Source organism: Chiloscyllium punctatum, chromosome 7, assembly GCF_047496795.1.
Source record: "Chiloscyllium punctatum isolate Juve2018m chromosome 7, sChiPun1.3, whole genome shotgun sequence".
Lineage (NCBI taxonomy): Eukaryota > Metazoa > Chordata > Chondrichthyes > Orectolobiformes > Hemiscylliidae > Chiloscyllium > Chiloscyllium punctatum.
In genome coordinates, this window is record NC_092745.1 from 70,699,048 (window position 1) to 70,717,177 (window position 18,130).

The following is an 18,130-nucleotide window of genomic DNA, read 5'->3' on the forward strand; positions in this document are numbered from 1 at the left end:
GAGTTTAGCCTGAGGGTCACCACACCTAATTGTCTACACTAGAAGGATAAAATAAACATTTCAAACTAAATTTATAAATAATTCTATATTGCATACAAATGTCAACTAATTACTTATGTCTTCCTTGTGCCTTTGCCTGCCCTGGTCTATCTAGATACTGTGACCACAATGGCTGCAACTTGGTTAGTTGAAGGCTGCTGACTTGCAATGGAAAAAAACTGTAGATAGCCATGAACAATGACCTTGAGTGGCTCCGGGCCTAAATCACCCAGATGCAAAAGCCATGCCTGGTTATGGGAGATGGCAGTATGGGCTGCTGATTGACAAGCACTTATGGGATAGCACGGGTGGGAGAACAAACACTGTAATACTGGGAAAGAATAGAAGGTTCTTGCTTCAACAACTCACTGTCAATCCGAAATGCAAATTAACTTTGGAAGGACAGATTGTTGGGATAGCAGCGATATCCTGTTTTTCCACACCATACTCCACCACCATTGTGTAAGCACTCAGAGCCACCACTATAACACAGAGATGTTGGATGGCTGCTGCTTGCATTGCTGCATGAATGACCTCCTTCTGCTCCGGCATTTGACCATTGGAAGCTGGATCACAGGTGGGCCTACAAATATGTGAACAGTTGGTCATCGTTACCATGTTGGAAATGACACACTCCAAGCTTTCTCTCCGAGTCCTGTGGCAAATTGGTGCTGAACTCCTTTATTGTATTCCACATTGACTGCAGGCTTCCTAGCAGGTTCCCAATGCACTAAGTATTTTCTTGGGCATCTCATCAACTTTTTCTGTAGGCTGCGCATCAAAATACTCCTCTGAGTCTTCAAAGGCCGAATGCTTGTGTGATCGTGCTGTGCAGTGAGCTGGCACTTGCACTATCCTTGTTCCTGCCCTGGCTGCTGGCCCTTCACGCTCAGTGCAGAGCTCATCTCCGAGAGGAGAGTTCCTAGAGGGTTTCAACATCATGAACAGGCTGGATAGCTAGGGAGGAACACTTCAAGGGTGATGTGAGAAAATAACCTGTTCATACTGCGAGGCGGTAGAGTTTGGAATGCACTGTCTGCAAGTGTGGTGAGGGCAGGTTCAATTGAAGCATTCAAGAGGGCATAGATGATTATTTGTATAAAAATAGTGTACAAGGGAATGGGGATAAAGCATGAGACTGGCACTGGGTAATGATGCCTATGGGATGAGCTAGTATAGCCACAATGGCATGAATGACCTCCTTCTGCTCCGGAACAATTCTATGACTCTGTGAGAAGGAGAATTAGCTCCTGTCAGCTGCAGTAATTTCAGATTCATAGCTGGTTACAGCCTCAGCCATGGCCTTCCAAAAATAGTCAGCAACATCTCTGTAGGGGTTAGAACATTCAAGTCCTCCCTGCTCCCCAGCATTCAGCTCCTGCTACCTTAGATTGTGCACCACCTCCTCCTGAATCAGAATGGATCAGCAGATCTTATACAATGTGTGTGGCCACTTTGGTTGCCACTGTTGAATAATTGATTGTGAGTATAAACTGTGAGATGCGATCATTAGGTTCAAGTGCTGGGTGTGTGAGGTAAAGTGAGTACATATGAAACATATGAGTCCAGATTTTTAGACATCTTTGCTTAGTGTGTGTCATGGGTTTGATGCATTAAGCTGTGTCTGAGGATGGCTGTGCAGTTGACAACATATGGCATTTCAAGATGCAACTCATGTGAGCTCAACAAAATACATGCAGCTCTGCATTCTTAAAGTTTGACTGCTGGAATCTACAAGGCAGCTACTCCCATTGTCTTCTGCCTTTGTATCTGAAGTATCTCCGACTCCCCCCTTCAGATATAGACCAACTCGCTTCCTTTCCAACTCCTCCTCCAAGGCCTCCAGTAAAGCATTAGGAAAGCTTGTAGCCTCATGTCTCCCATGTTGTTCCATTCTTCAATACTCCACAGATCATATTTACTTCCTATATGACTTCCACCAATTGGTCCAACCATAATGTACCTCAATTTAAGAGTCCAAGCTAAACATCAGTGTAAGTTTAAAATGTTGACTCCCCACACTTGGTTTCAGTGGTTGTTCAGGCTAGACATACAAAGTTGCAACACTTTGGGCGACACGGTGGCACAGTGGTTAGCACTGCTGCCTCACAGCGCCGGAGACCCGGGTTCAATTCCCGCCTCAGGCGACTGTCCGTGTGGAGTTTGCACGTTCTCCCCGTGTCTGCATGGGTTTCCTCCGGGTGCTCCGGTTTCCTCCCACAGTCCAAAGATGTGCAGGTCAGGTGAATTGGCCATGCTAAATTGCCCGTAGTGTTAGGTAAGGGGTAAATGTAGGGGTATGGGTGGGTTGCGCTTCGGCGGGTCAGTGTGGATTTGTTGGGCCAAAGGGCCTGTTTCCACACTGTAATGTACTCTAATCTAAAAAAAACCTAAAGATTCACTTGCAAAGAGAAAGTGACCACTGATTGGCTTCCATTGGCACTGGGTCTGGAAGGCTGACCATGTGCCTGTCCACCCACAACTTCATTTCTGAAATGACAGGAAGGTAGCCCCCTGGTACCAACCCACCCAATGATTTGCCCTCACCAACACCATCTCTGTTACTTCACGGAAGGGGTATCATGAACTGTGTTATATTCTCATATTGCTATCAGTGTAAAGTAAATTAAAATAGTAGTCGTATAAAATAGCATCGAGTATGTGGGACTGAAGCAGATCATTCTATCCAACCATTTCAGTCAGTGTGCTCCTACCATCCTCCTTAATCCAAGTTCGATCAGCATAATCCCTCATTTTCGTGCTAGGGAATGTTATCACATTCTCCCAACACCCTGTGTAGAAATGTTTCTTCTGAATGCGCTCTATGAATCACCACAATCGCTACTGTTCTCTATTGCTATATTTTCATCAGAATTCCATAGATTATTATGGACTACATACCAATCAATTTAGTTCCAACTATTTCAGTTTGGAAACAAAATATCATCATTCTACAAGCAACTCTTAATATTTCAAGTTACGTAGAAGCATAAACTCTATTTGCATGAAGTAATCAATGGGAGTGAGGGTGAGGAGAATGGAGAGACAGAAACAGTCAGGCAGAGGTTAATCTGTTCGTTTACCTGATCCAGTCAGATGACTGAACAGCCAGCTGGCACATCGTGAGGCGGTGTCGACTGGAGACAAGACCCTGAAAAGAATGACAGGAGAGAATGAATTATTAATAAAGATACATAAACTGAGGAATTACTTTTGAAAGAAAAAAATCCTTAAGACTTCATTGCAAATAGCTGTTATGTGAAATGCATAACATATTCAAACAGCAACCATTCTTAGTATTCATTTTATTTCAGCTCAGCCATATCTTTATTAAATTCAGATTTTCTTTTAGTTTGGCATAGATAATGATGTGTGATTATATTACTGTACAGATTACAGTGGTTATAGTACACAGCATAACATGATTATCATATACCATTGGTTATCCTTGTTTTGAAGGTATTTCCAGTATTAATATTTATTGAGAACATACATCTAAAGGATTATGATAGAAGTATGTTCATTAGAAGTACTGATAAGATACTTGGACTTTTTTTTTGCAAGGCATCTGAAGGGATACTACGGGACACTTATTAAAAACAAACTCTTATTGGAAGTCATGTGACTTAAGCTAATTAAAGGAATTTGTTCACTGGAAGTCTCATGTCTGAACTAACTGTTTGGACTGATTGGAATTCACATGTCTGACTTTATGGCTAGTTGTGGTTATTTTGATTTTGTATGGACTTCAGTTGAACTGTAGCCTGGGAAAGAGATCAGAATGCCCAGCTCAAGCCTTTGCCACCTTTCCAAGAAACCTTTTAGAGATCTCATGAGAGAGCCATAAAGCCAAAGAGTTATTCTTTCTGGAAGGCTTCTAGAAGATTTTGTCTCAAAAATGAACTGAAGAGATTCCAGGGTCAAACTGCATTGTCAAGGTCAACCTAACTGTGTTCAGTGACAACTATTTAATTGCGCAGGAGTGCCAGACTGAAAGGTATCTGGAATATTTCAGATCTAATCACTTTATTCTGTGAGAATTAACAACAATTTGGTCTGTGTTTGTTCTTTCCAAACATCAGGTCATTAGGGCTGTCTGTGTGGAGTTTGCACATTCTTGCGTATCTGTACGGGCTTTCTCTGGGCGCTCTGGTTTCTTCCCACAGTCCAAAGATGTGCAGGTTAGGTGGATTGGCAGCACATAGTGTCCCAGGGATGTGTAGGTTAGGTGGATTAGCCATGGGAAATGCACAGTTGCAAGGTTAGAGTAGGGGAATGGATCAGGGTGGGATGCTGTTCGGAGGGTTAGTGTGGACTCAAGGGGCCAAATGGCTGCTTTCAGGGATTGTATGATTCTATGATTATCACAGATTGGATGTCGAGTATATCACTGTTTCTTCACTGCCACTGGATCAAAATCCTGAAACTCTCTAACAGCACTGTGCCTACACCATCAATGGCTGCTGTAATTCAAGAAAGGCAGCTTCCCATCAGCTCCCCCAAGACACTGAAGGGAATGGGCAATAAATGCTGACCTAGTCAGTAAGTCCCACATACCATGAACAATTTTTCTTTGAAGTTCAGAATTTAGAGTCAGCATTTTCACAGTCAAGGACTGTAGAATACAAACTCTGCACCTGCTGACTAAGAGGTGCTTTTCACAGTAATTGTAATAGAGAATGGGCCACGTGAAGTCTTGGAAAAACGAAGTGAGTGAAATAAATAATTGACAGTAGCTATAAAACCAATAATTTTCCACCCACACTGAGAGGGAAATTATTCGCCCACTTTCAATTGACACAGCACCTTAATCCTACCTCTTCATAACGTTCAACATCTCTGGTGAGTAATTTCTTAATGTTCTTCATCCAAATGAAAACAACTCCTTTTTTTGGCACAATTCATTTCACTTTTCTATTCCCACACCAGGTGGTATCTGAGTGAATTTGCTTTGTGCTCTCTCTCTATTTTCTCACCATCCTTGCTATAGCGTGGAGTCAGAACTGCAGACAATATCCAGCTGTACTCTTACAAAGGTTTGATATCGATTCATCATTATGTGGAAACTTTACATGCACATAAGAAATAAGAGCAAAAGGAGATGATACAGCCACTTTATTCTGAGCTACTTCAACTCCACCTTCCCACACTATCCCTATATCCCACAATTCACTCAGTGTCTAAAAATCTGGTGATACCAGACTTGAATGGACTTAAGGTGTCAGCAGCCACAGCCCTCTCAGGGAGAGAATTCCAAAGATTCATAGCACTGAAGTCCTTCACTGCTTAGAAAAACAAGGAAGCATGTGAAAACTCCAAGTATAAATTCCCTTCTAACACTAAACATTCTGACTTGAAGTGTATCTCTGTTCACTCATCATAGCAGAAGCAAATTCCTGGAACTCCATGCCTAAAAGCTTTGGAGGAGTTTGATCAATTTGACTACAGCAATCCAGGAAGGCAGCTCATTATCATTTTCACCATAGCTATTGGGGGGAAGGAATAAATAAATGGCTAATTAACTACACCCGTACCTCATGAACAAATAAAACCACGAACAATGTAACGTAGTACAATGTAGAATGTAATGATTACAGTGAAGTTCAAGCCAGAATTTAGGTGCAGTCCAAAGTGTTATACTGTATGCAGCAGTCATTATTAGCCATTTTTAATCTGCTTTCTTTTAACAGTTTCAGTAAATGAATGAAATTGCCAGTATCCTATCTGCTTGGCACCAGTTCATTGCAGCTTGCAAAAGGTCTATTAGACAAACAGCACAAGCTGTGACAATGTTCACACCTCTGGTGTTTATTTGTTTGCATTACAGGAACGATTGGTAGGGAAAAGATCTTAACAATAATTAAGGCTCACAGCTCGAAAACTTCTTTCACATCAACCAGTACAGTCGATGTGAACAGTTTGTTTCAACTCATTAATTTGACTCATGAGCAGAGAATGCCCACTTGATTCAGAGGATGGAGAGTGTGCAGAGGTCACAGTGCATTTTTATACCTCAAAAGATCAGCCGTTTAACCAAAGCAAATCAATATGAATATGGAAAAGAACATATCATGCAGTGAGTCAAGATTAGAGTGGTGCTAGAAATGCACAGCAGGTCAGGCAGCATCCGAGGAGCAGGAAAATCAACGTTTCGGTCAAAAGCCCTTCATCAGGAATGAGGTTGTAAGCCTCGGGGGTGGAGAGATAAATGGGAGGGACTGGGGGTTGGGAGAAGGTAGCTGAGAGTGCAATAGGTGGATGGAGGTGGGGGTAAAGGTGATAGGTCGGAGATGAGGGTGGAGCACATAGGTGGGAAGGAAGATTGACAGGTGAAACAGGTCATGAGGATGGTGCTGAGCTGGAAGGTTGGAACTGGGGTAAGGTGGGGGGAGGGGAAATGAGGAAACTGGTGAAATCCACATTGATGCCCTGGGGTTGAACGGTCCTGAGGCGGAAGATGAGGCGTTCTTCCTCCAGGCATCGGGTGGTGAGGGAGTGGTGATGGAGGAGGCCCAGGACCTGCATGCCCTCGGCAGAGTAGGAGGGGGAGTTAAATTGTTCGGCCACGGAGCGCTGGGGTTGATTGTTGCGGGTGTCCCAGAGATGTACCCTGAAGCGCTCTGCGAGAAGGCGTCCAGTCTCCCCAATGTAAAGGAGACCACATCGGGAGCAACAGATACAATAAATGACATTGGTGGATGTGCAGGTGAAACTTTGATGGATGTGGAAGGCTCCTTTGGGGCCTTGGATAGAGGTGAGGGAGGAGGTGTGGGCGCAAGTTTTGCAATTCCTGTGGTGGCAGGGGAAGGTGCCAGGAGGGGAGGGTGGGTTGTTGGGAGGGGGCATGGACCTGACCAGGTAGTCATGGAGGGAACAGTCTTGGCGGAAAGTGGATAGGCATGGGGCAGGAAATATATCCCTGGTGGTGGAGTCCATTTTGAGGTGGCAGAAATGTTGACAGATGATGTGGTTTATGCGGAGGTTGGTAGGGTGGATGGTGAGGACTGGAGGGTCTGCCCTTGTTGCAGTTGGAGGAGTGGCTTTTGATGGCGGAGGTGCGGGATGTGGATGAGATGTATGGGAGGGCATCTTCAACCATGAGGGAGGGGAAATTACGGTCTTTAAAGAAGGAACGTTAATTTTCCTGCTCCTCAGATGCTGTGCTGTGCTTTTCCAGTACCACTCGAATCTTGACTCTAATCTCCAGCTTCTAGCAGTCCTCACTTTTGCCTATATCATGCAGCGAGTCCCATTTCTTTTGCAGGTGATCCCAAGGTTTATGGTGGTTTTATAGTGCACAGCTTGGATAATTGGAATGGATTTTTGAAAAGAGTTCCAGCCCTTTGCAGATACATTTAAAAATTAAGGCTCTTTCAGGAATGGAGAAACATAGATAGCTAGTTTATGGATGTGAAGTAATGAAATTGAAACTGTTAACTCTATATCCCACAGAATAGTGAATCATTAAAGTTAGCATCCTCTGCCTTCCTTCAATCAGGTGGTAATCCAGTTACACCAGAACCTGCTTGGTCACCTGCCCAAATTATCTGTCCAACCAAAAGTTCAAATTGAGTTAGAGTCATGGCCAAGGAGCTGGAGGAGAATCGATTCTGATACATTGCCCAGTATCCCTGTGTCTCTGCAGGACATTCTGATCCTGTCGGCCTGTTAAAAATAAATCATTTCTACCCAGCAGGCTTTCTGTGCAGGTTGCCTGTTAGCACTCTCCCACATTTCTCACCAATAAGACACAGTGAGCTTTGAGGAGCATGTAGCCCAAGTGTCAAATGCAACCCTGCTCTTACAATCAACAAAGCATTATTCAATAGAAAAACTACCAGCCAGCCAAACATCCACCAGGACGTGGATGGAATTAAAAACTGGTAGTGATACACAACAGATTGCTAACATGATATTGAGTATTTATGCTATGGTCAGTTATGTCCACTTATCCTTTATAGGTCAGTTCACACAGGAAACTTGACAGCTGCCCAGGATAGTCTTATTTTTGTGGACATTTAGTTAATGATGTACCCAAAAGTTAAATTTTTTTCTGAAGTTCTTGCCATGCACATAGACCAAGATACAGGCAAGTCATCCTCATTCGGGACTGTCTGAATAGTTTTGTACTAATTTATACATATTTATGTTGCAATATATATGTATTCATTACAAAGCCAAAACCACTTATTTCAGATTAGTGTTCATCACCGAAATTACTTTAATTTTCTATCTCAGTCAGTAGTTTAGAAAAAGACCCATGACATTTTCGCTAAATGTCAAGGTACAGTCTAAATATATAATAATGTTATAAGTAAACACTTGGTAGTGCAGAACTTGCTAAAAGTAGACTAGAAATTGAAGCTTTTCATCTGCACTCATGAAAACTAGGACATGAGAAACAGATTTTCGAAAAGAGACACCATTTTATACAGAATGAGAAGAAGGTGCTGATTGGTTGGGCCCTCATCTTTTTCTCATGCTGACATAGACGTAGAAAACCTAAGTAACGTAGACGAGGTGTCAGTAACTGAACCTTCGAAGAATACATGCTAACACTTTCTTACATTTGGTATCAACACACTATTTGTTCTTTAAATGCATCTGCTAGTTATCTGGCGTTGCTCTATTTTATTTTGTTATTTTAGCCTGTAAAATGTGAGTTCAGTCTTCAAGTATGTCTACCAAATATCCATTCAGAGACATGTCCTCCAACACTTCCAAAAGAGGCAAGTAATACTTTGGAACAGAAATTAGAAGTGCTACAAAGTGCTGTCACTGGTGGGAAGGCAGCAGACATAGCTAGTTCACTCAGGCTTCCATTCATGACTGTGTGCTCCACGATGGTAAGGCGAAGACGAGTGACCAATGTGCCCGACTGCAAGCCTGAATGATTTGAATGTTACAGCTCAAAAACAAAATTAAATTGTGAATTGAAAAGAAGATGCAAGATACTTATGTTTGGAGACGGTGATAGCAGTCTGTGAGTCTGCAATGAGTAGACTCTTGAGTCTCCCAAAGTCACAGACAGGTATTGTGGTTATCATTTTGTCAATTGTTGCTCTGTAACCTATACATTTAATTCTAAATGAAAGCAAATTGAGGTCAAGAACAGTTAATTAGCAGTTCTGACTGGTTACAAGGCTGATGCATCTAATTGGAAGCTTAAAAAGTAATCTGTCCCTATGGAGATCATAGCACTGAAACAGAATATTAGCAAATATTCTGCTCATTTTTGAACCGATCCACACCTAGGGTCATAACGAAAAGATATTTATGATGGCAGATTCTATGTTTAAACTTGGCTTTAGCACCACAGGCACGTTCACAGGCAAGGAATGTGGTAGCCCTGGATTGGACCATTGACACACAATGTCTGAGAAGAAGAATGAGGATTTTGCTAGCAGGTTGAGTATATCCATGCCATTCTATTGAAGGTGGGATTGATTGATCAGGTTTCCATTTACTATGGTAATTTATATTCCCAGATTAATATTTAATGCTCAGCAAATGGCTGCATTCTCCAATGGCCACAGTGACAGACCAACTCATTTCTGAAATCTCTTTTGCTAGCACTACCCTTTTTGTGGAACAGCACAATAATTTTTATCTTAAGTGTGCATTGTGCTAGTTTTTCACAGTGACCTCCAACAATAACATTGTTAGAATATCCTCAGATAGAACGTCTCCAAGGGAGATCCCCAGATGAAAGGCGCTCACAAGGAAATTCCCATGGTAACCATGCTTAGCAGATTTCTGATTATCTGTTGTTGCTACGGCTGAGTTAGTACTCAGCACATTAAATATGGGGCAGGTAACTTCAGAGGCAACTAACTCCCTGAAGTAACTCCACAGAGGCCAGTACCCCATTTCCAAGGTCACCCTATAGTAACACATGGAGAGTCCTTGACACTGATCCAACTCCTGTTCTTATCTGTCAGCCAGGGCTCCCTGATTGGACCAGATTAACAGCCCCAATCAGAGAACTCATATTCTATGAGGTCCATCTGGCTGATTGCCTTACATTTACTACACTCCCTATCCCTACTATCGAGAAAGCATAACTGGTTAAGCACCAATGGAGCATTTATTGTGCTAACCTGCAAGCCTCTCATACCCAATTAGGAGCTTTAAGCCTGAGGTCCTGCCCTGCTGGAGGGAGCTGGTCAATCAGTTTCTTGAGCCTAGCAATTCTTGCTGCAGGCCCAGGCTGTAAAGCTGAGACATGCTGAAACGGCAAGAGCTAACTGACTTTCTTGGTGGTCACAGGGAGATGTTGCGGGGTTGGTTCGGTGCAGGAGGTAGTTAATGTGGTTCTGAGGCAGGGACAATAGGTGGCTTTCACTGGCCATTCCCTTGCCCCCAGATCTCTGCCCCAGTTTGGGGTAAAGGGAGACACACCTGCCAACCAGCCAGCAGCTCATCATGTCAAAAATGCCAGAGACTTCTCCTGCCCGCCATCAAGGCATCAAATTGGACTAATGGTGAATTGAGGCCCTGGTGGCCATTAATTGACTGCTTAAAGACCTTAATTAGTGGTGACTCAGGAAGGATGTGCATGGACCTTCTTGCCTGGCATTTAGTTGCTAATGTGGCAAGAAGGAGGCAGGTATCTCTTTGGGGCGAACCTATTCAATTCTTTGCCCTTTTCACTACCATTCTCACCTCCTCCAAGGAGAGGAAAATCATATCCTGTTTTTATTTCTATCTGTTGACTTACTGGCTTATCAGTTATATTACATTCAAAGGGCTACCTTGCTGCACATCAAGCAGCCTGATGAACTATCTCTGCAACAAAGAATTCATAAAACACTTTCACTGGGAATATAAACGCTAGTAAATTGATTTAAGAAAGCAGTTCATGAACATCTTCTATTAAATAAAGGTACTTTGACATCTTTATAGAATCCCTACAGTATGGAAACAGGCCAACAAGTCCACACCAAACCTCCAAAGATTAATCCCATTCCCCTACTCTACATTTACCCCTGACTAATGCACCTAACCTACACATCCCTGAACACTATGGGCAATTTAGCATGGCCAACTCATCCGTGAGGCAGCAGTGCTAACCACTGAGCCACCGTGTCAGCCATTTTACTCGAAAAAAATTTCAGTGCTTTATTTTAATTTGCTTCTTTCTATATCCATTTTACAAAGCAATAAATCAATAATGTTTTCAATAAACTTGGTAATGCACTTTTTATCATAACTCCATACAATTAATTTAGAGATTTACTATTCCCTTTCTTTGCTTCATTAACATGTGGTGGATTTACCCAAACTATTCAGCCACTAAGCTCCAAAGGCTCATTTCCACCTAGCTTAAATTCTGCAATTGCTGATTCTTCCTGCTCAGATTATGACGATCTTCCAGTTTAAAGAGGCTCTCTCAGCACTGAACCTTCATGAGTGGATTGCAAGATCATAATATTCTTAGTCTTATGCACTTAATGCAGAATATTCACAAAATGAGAAACCTTATAGGGGTCTGCTGGTGGGTTTTACGATGGCTGTGCTGAGGTTAGTTGCTGAAGAGGATAAGAGGTCTAGCAAGACCTATCTCAAGGAAGCTATTCACTGCATTTTTACTTTAGCAGGCTAGTAAGGCGAGTTTCTCATGACGCAATGCTCAGGTAACATTGACAGAGGATTTTAAAAATTAATTCATAGAATGTGGTATGTGGGTGACCCTGGCCAGTATTGTTTCCTGTTTCCAGTTGACCTTGAGATGGTGGTGGAGAGCTGCCTTCTTGAACCGCTACAGTCTATGTGCTGTAGGTAGACCCATGATGTCCTAGGGAGGAAATTCTTCGATTTTGACCCAGCGACAGTGAAGGAACAGTGATGTATTTCTAAGTCAAAATGGTGAGTGGCCTGGAAGGGAAATTTGCAGGTATGATCTGCTGTCCTTCTAGATGAAAGTAGTGGTGGGTGTGGGAGGTGCTGTCTAACATTCTTTGGTGAATTTCTGCAGTGCATGGATGCTTGTGGTAGTAGAACCAATCATGTGGCTGCTTTGTCCTGGATGGTATCAAGGTCCCTGAGTGTTGTTGGAGTTGCATTCATCCAGGCAAGTGGGGAGTATTCCATCACTTTCCCGACGTGTGCCTTGTAGATGGTGGTCGGCTTTGGGGAGTCAGGAGGTGAGTTACTCCCCACAGTATTCCTAGCCTCTAACCTGCTCTTGAACCAATATTTTTATATGGCAGTCCAGTTAAGTTTCTGGTCAATGGGAACCCCAAGGATGTCGACTGTGGAGGATTTAGTGATGATAACACCATTAAATGTCAAAGGGCAATGATTAGATTGTCTCTTATCAGAGATAGTCAATGCTTGGCATTTGTGTGGCTTGTATGTAACTTACCACTTGGCAACCCAAGCCTGGATATTGTCCAGATCTTGTTGCATTTGAACATGGACTGCTTCAGTATCTGAGGAGTTGTGAATGGTACTGATCATTGAGCAATCATTGGTAAACATTCCCACTTTTGACCTTATAATGAAGGGAAGGTCATTGATGAAGCAACTGAAGATGTTTTGGCCAAGGATATTACCTTGAGGAACTCCTGCAGAGATGTCCTGGGCTGAGATGACCTCCAACGATCATTTTCATCTTCCTATATGACAGGTATGACTCCTCACCTCCTGATATTCATTGAATCTAATTTTTCTAGAGTTCCTTGATGCAACACAGTCAAATACAGCCTTGATGTCAAGGGCTATCACTCTCAACTCTTTTGGCCATGTTTGAACCAAGGCTGTAATGAGGTCAGGAGCTGAGTGGCCCTGACACAACCCAAACTGGGTGTCACTGAGCAGGTTATTGCTGAGCAGGAACTGCTTGATAGCACTGTTGGTGACACCTTCCATCACTTTACTGGTGAAGGTGAGCAAACAGATAGGGTGTTAATGGATTGAATTTGTCCTGTTTTTTACGTGCAAGACATACCTGGTCAATTTTCCATAATGTCGCGTTGGTGCCATTGTTATAGCTATACTGGAACAGCTTGGCTATGGGAACAGGCATGTTCTGGAGCACAAGGCTTCAGTACTATTGCTGGAATGTTGTCAGGGCTCAAAGTCTTTGCATTATCCAGTGCCTCCAACAGTTTCTTGATATCATGTGGAGTGAATCAAATTGGTTGAAGACTGGCATCTATGATAGTGGGGACCACTGGAGGAGCCTAAGATGAACCATCCACTTGGCATTTCTGGCTCAATATTATTGCAAATGCTTCAGCCTTATCTTTTGCAGTGATTTGTTCAGCTCTTCCATCATTGAGGAGATGTTTCCATGCCTATGTTTAACCTAAAGCCATGGGGTCTAGAGTCAATGTTGAGGACACCCAGGGCAAGTCCGTCCCAACTGTAAACCACAGTGGCACCACCTCTGTTGGGTTTGTCTTGCCAGTGCGAGAGGACATATCCAGGGATGGTGATGGTGGTCTCTGGTACATTGTCTGTTAGGTCTGATTCCTTAAGAATTACTATATCAGTCTATGAGACAGCTTTCCCAATTCAGTCACTAGCCACCTGATGTTAGTAAGGAGCACCTTGCAGGGTTGACAGAGCTGTTTCAGCCATTGTCATTTCCAGTGCCTGAGCCGATGCCTGATGATCTGTCTGGTTTCATTTCTTTGAGACTTTGTAACGATTAGAACAACTGAATGGCTTGCTAGGCCTTTTCAAAGGGCAACTGAGAGTCAACCACATTGCTAATGATCTGGAGTCACAGGTAGGCCAGACCACATTAGTGAACCAGATAGATTTTTCCAACAATTGACAGCGGTTTCATTGTCATCAGGAGAATCTTAATTCTAGATATTGTTCATTGAAATCAAACTGCACCATCTGATGTAATGGGTTTCGAGCCATAGTTCTCAGAACATGAGCTGAGTTTATGGATTAATATCTAATGATAATACCACTCGGCCATATTATTGTCACCATCCCATAAACTTGTTAAGTGCCCTACTAACACTGGAAGTTGTCTCATTAATTAAGCTTCTTAACAAATTCGTGGAAACCTTGATGTGGAAGTCAGAGCGAGCACCTGACACCTACAGTCTGCCACTAGCTGCAGGAAGCCTCCTTGCTATTCAGCATCAAACAGTACCTCAGGGCAGAGTCCACACACAGTCCAACACACACACACACACACACACACACACATGCTGCTGCAAGGATTGTTTATACACAGGGACAGGTACCCAGCTCATGGATTGAACCAGGCTGTATCTCAGGACTGTTCACTTGCTCTTTGAGTGTGCATACACTTAGTGATGACCTACTATCTTGCAGCATCCATGCCTTGCTTTGCCATGTCAGTGAGTACAGGCAATACCAGGCAGTTTGTTTTTCTGGGCAGCAATGCTCAGTCTGGATAGCAATGTGTGACATCAACCTCACCTTGAAGCATGTACCTGCAGCTCCCTCAGTAACCACACGCCATGTGCAGCAAGCAGGGGGGGTGTAGTGCTCACCAATATGCACCCATTAGTCAGAAGGGCCCAGCATAGGATGGTGAGGGCAGCCTGCCACAGCAGCCCAGGAGCTTGGTAAAACAACCAGGCACCCACTTGGGGTGGGGTTCTCAGTTAGGGCTGAGTGCCCCTGCAGTCTAGGGTGCCAGTCACAGTCAGTCTGGTGGCTCCATAGCAGACATTGAAGGGCAGAGCTAAAACACTCAGGGGGATATGCAGCCAATACTCAGGGAGATATGCAGCCAATGGTCAGGGAGATATACTGCCATTAGTTGGGGAGATATGCAGCCATCAGTCAGGGGGATATGCAGCCATCAGTTCGGGGATATGCAGCCATCAGTTCGAGGATATGCAGCCAAATGTCAAGGAGATATACGGCCATTAATCAGAGAGATATGCAGCCTATAGTCAGTGAGATATACAGCCATCAGTCAGGGATATATGCAGCCAATAGTCTGAGAGATATGCAGCTAATAGTCAGGGAGATATGTTGCCATCAGTCAGGGGGATATGCAGCCAATAGTCAGGAGGAAACGCAGCCATTAGTCGGGGGAAACACAGTCAAAAGTCAGTGAGATATGCAGCCATTAGTTAGGGGGATATGTAGCCATCAGTCAGGAGAATGTGCAGCCAATAGTCAGGGAGATATGTAGCCAATAGTCAGTGAGATATACAGCCATTAGTCAGGGGGATATGCAGCCATTTGTTAGCCAATTTTCCACAGTGGCCCTTGGATTATGATACTAGTGATATTAACACTTTTCCCCAGCTCTGAGAAATCCTGTAATATATCTTCAAGTGAACAGAACCTACAATTAGTTCATCAGTCCTAATGTGAGACTGACAAGTTTGTGTTTAGCTAATGCAGGAGCAGAATCATGGCAGATCTGTCATTCTAGTAGCGCCAGTGTCCAGGATTGGGACTATAATCAGTCCTCAAATTCAAAGTCCAGGACCAGATCAGTGCGAGCCTCTCAGTGGGGAGGGGAGGTGGGGTAGGGAGTGGTGGTGGTAGAGGAGTGGAAGTCATGATGAAGAGGTTGGAGGGAAAGCAGTGCCCTCAGAGGGGCAAACATTGAGGATTGTGACTGATGTGAAAAGAGGGCCATAAACGAAGCAACCCCATCCCTTCCCATTCAGGCCCCGGGCAGGATGGACTTCTCCTCCTGCCACTGAGGCAGTGAGCAGGCTCAGCATCAGCATTCAACTCCAGGTAGCCAAACAAACTATTCCAGGAGATTGGAATGTAGCTGCTTGTTTGTTTGGAAGTCTACATGCTGTGCATGTGTGCAGAGATATCATTATGTAGCTTGTTATCAGACTTTTAGAGATAAAAGCAGAAGTATGGGATTTGATTTATTTAGGATATCTGTTGGACGTGGACGAGTTGGACCAAAGGGCGTGTTTCTGTGCTGCACATCTCTATGACTCTAAGTAGGCCATTCAGTCCTTTAAATCTGTTGTCTTTCAATGTGATCATGGCTGATCAGTAGCAAGGGGAGCAGAGGAAGTGGGGGAGAGCTGTCCTCTTCTCTATGGTTGTTTGCTCAGTGACACCTTTAATGCAGGTCATTGACAGTGAGTGCACAAGGTCTGCACTGTCAATGATTGTTCTGCAGTGTCAATGCTCAGAGCCATTTTTAAAATAGGTTCCTGGAGGCAGCTCAGATGGAAAAGATATTGGATTTTATTCTTCAATCAAAGGATTTTGATACAGCCACACAGAGCCTTGATGCCAGTCTGTTTTTTAATGGGAAGATTGCCACCAAGAAACCCTGTATGTCAGCAATCTTGGGGTAAAAGGTGACAGTCTGAAACCAACAACTGTGCTAGAATGCCCATTTGGTGGATAGCACTCGAATGTCAAGTATGTTCTGTACTTTCTTATCATAGCTCTACATGCCTGTCTGATTTGAGAAAAACTACATCTTCTTTCTACTTGACAACATTATTGATATAGCGCAGACACCTCCACCATGTGCTAATTCCAAGATGATGGAGCCACTGAAGATGCAGTGACTGGTAAACGCCAATGCTTATAAACTAAGGTAAAAGCACAAATTGGGGTCAGGAAAGATGTTTGATATTTTATACACTGATTACTAAGCTATGGCAATTAATAATTAGTGGCTTTTCACGAGGGCTTGCTGTCTGTTGTTTGAATATGCAGTAGCATAGGTACACTGGAAAAAGCACTTGGTTAAAATGTTTGTACTGAGTGCTCAAACACGCATTTATTTTACAGGTAATTTATGCTGAAAAACCCCGTGAGATATTGAGCTGCCATTTTTCTGTGGTCATTGAAAACTACCACATTAAATATAGTAACCTAGAATTAGGAGCAGGAATAGGCCATTCGACCCATTGAGCCTGCTCCGCTATTCAACGTCATCAGGGCTGACCACCGAGCTCAACAGCCTGATCCCACACGCCTCCTATATCCCTTGATCCCTTTCACCACAAGAGCTATATCTACCTCCTTCTTGAAAACACAAAATGTTTTGACCTCAACTACTTTCTATGAAAGTGAATTCCACAGACTCACCACTTTCTGGGTAAAGGAACTCTCCTCATCACAGTCTAAAATGTTTAACCCTTAGCATTAAATGATGATCTCTGATTCTGGACCACCCCACCAATGGGAACATCCTTCCTGCATCTAACCTGTCTAGTCATAGTCATAGAGATGTACAGCACGGAAACAGACCCTTCAGTCCAACTCGTCCATGCCAAACAGATATTTTAAATTAATCTAATCCCATTTGCCAGTATTTGGCCCATATCCCTCTAAACTCTTCCTATTCATATACTATCCAGATGCCTTTTAAATGTTAAAACCTCCTCTGGCAGCTCATTCCATACACACACCATTCTCTGCATGAAAAAGTTGCCCCAGGGTCCCTTTTAAATCTTTCCCTTCTCACCTTAATCCTATGCCTTCTAACTTTGGACTCCCCTACCCTGGGGAAAAGACCTTGTCTATTCATCCTAGTTTTTCTGTGAGATCCCCTCTCATTCTTCAAAACCCCAGTGAAGATGAAAGTTAAATAAGCGGATCAATGTTTCTGTAGATAACCAGAGTCTGAATTCAGGGCTGCAGCATTTTTGTTTCATTCCTGGCAACACACCAGTAAAAACACATTCCTAACTCATGCCAAATTGACAACGATTAGCTTCATTTGAGAGTTGTTATCTGTTCAGCTCACTGTAACCTAATTTGATTTAGAAAGAAGTGGTGTTTTCTTTTTACAATAAGGCATTGATAGTGAAGTTCCACTGGAATATTCTCTTTGCTGGACTGAATTCTGGGTAACCATTTTGTCGGTGAAGTTGGTGAACAGGGACACTGCTCACATGGAAGGGCGTGCAGGAGTTTGCTGTCAGACGAAAATTATCTTGCGATGCAGTTGGTGGCAGAAATTCCAAAGTGTCCTGCCCACTGACATCAGAAAGGTCATAAGGCTCAGGAAGAAATTTGTTAAATTAATTGTAGGCCCTTCTGACAGCAATTAAGTCTTTAACTTAATTTAATTTAATCTAATCTAATTTAAATTATTTTAATTTAATCAAATTGCACAAGTCTTCTGTGAGTGCAAAACCATCCC

General features: G+C 43.2%; 1 protein-coding gene across 1 annotated transcript in view; it reads right to left on the reverse strand.

Annotated features, from left to right (window-relative positions):
• Positions 1–18,130, reverse strand: part of nmnat2 (nicotinamide nucleotide adenylyltransferase 2) — a 287,688-nt gene that overhangs the window by 151,846 nt on the left and 117,712 nt on the right. The window contains exon 3 of the mRNA XM_072573940.1: positions 3,123–3,190. Within this exon, the coding sequence (XP_072430041.1) occupies positions 3,123–3,190 (68 nt within the window). The remainder of the gene's footprint in view (positions 1–3,122; positions 3,191–18,130) is intronic.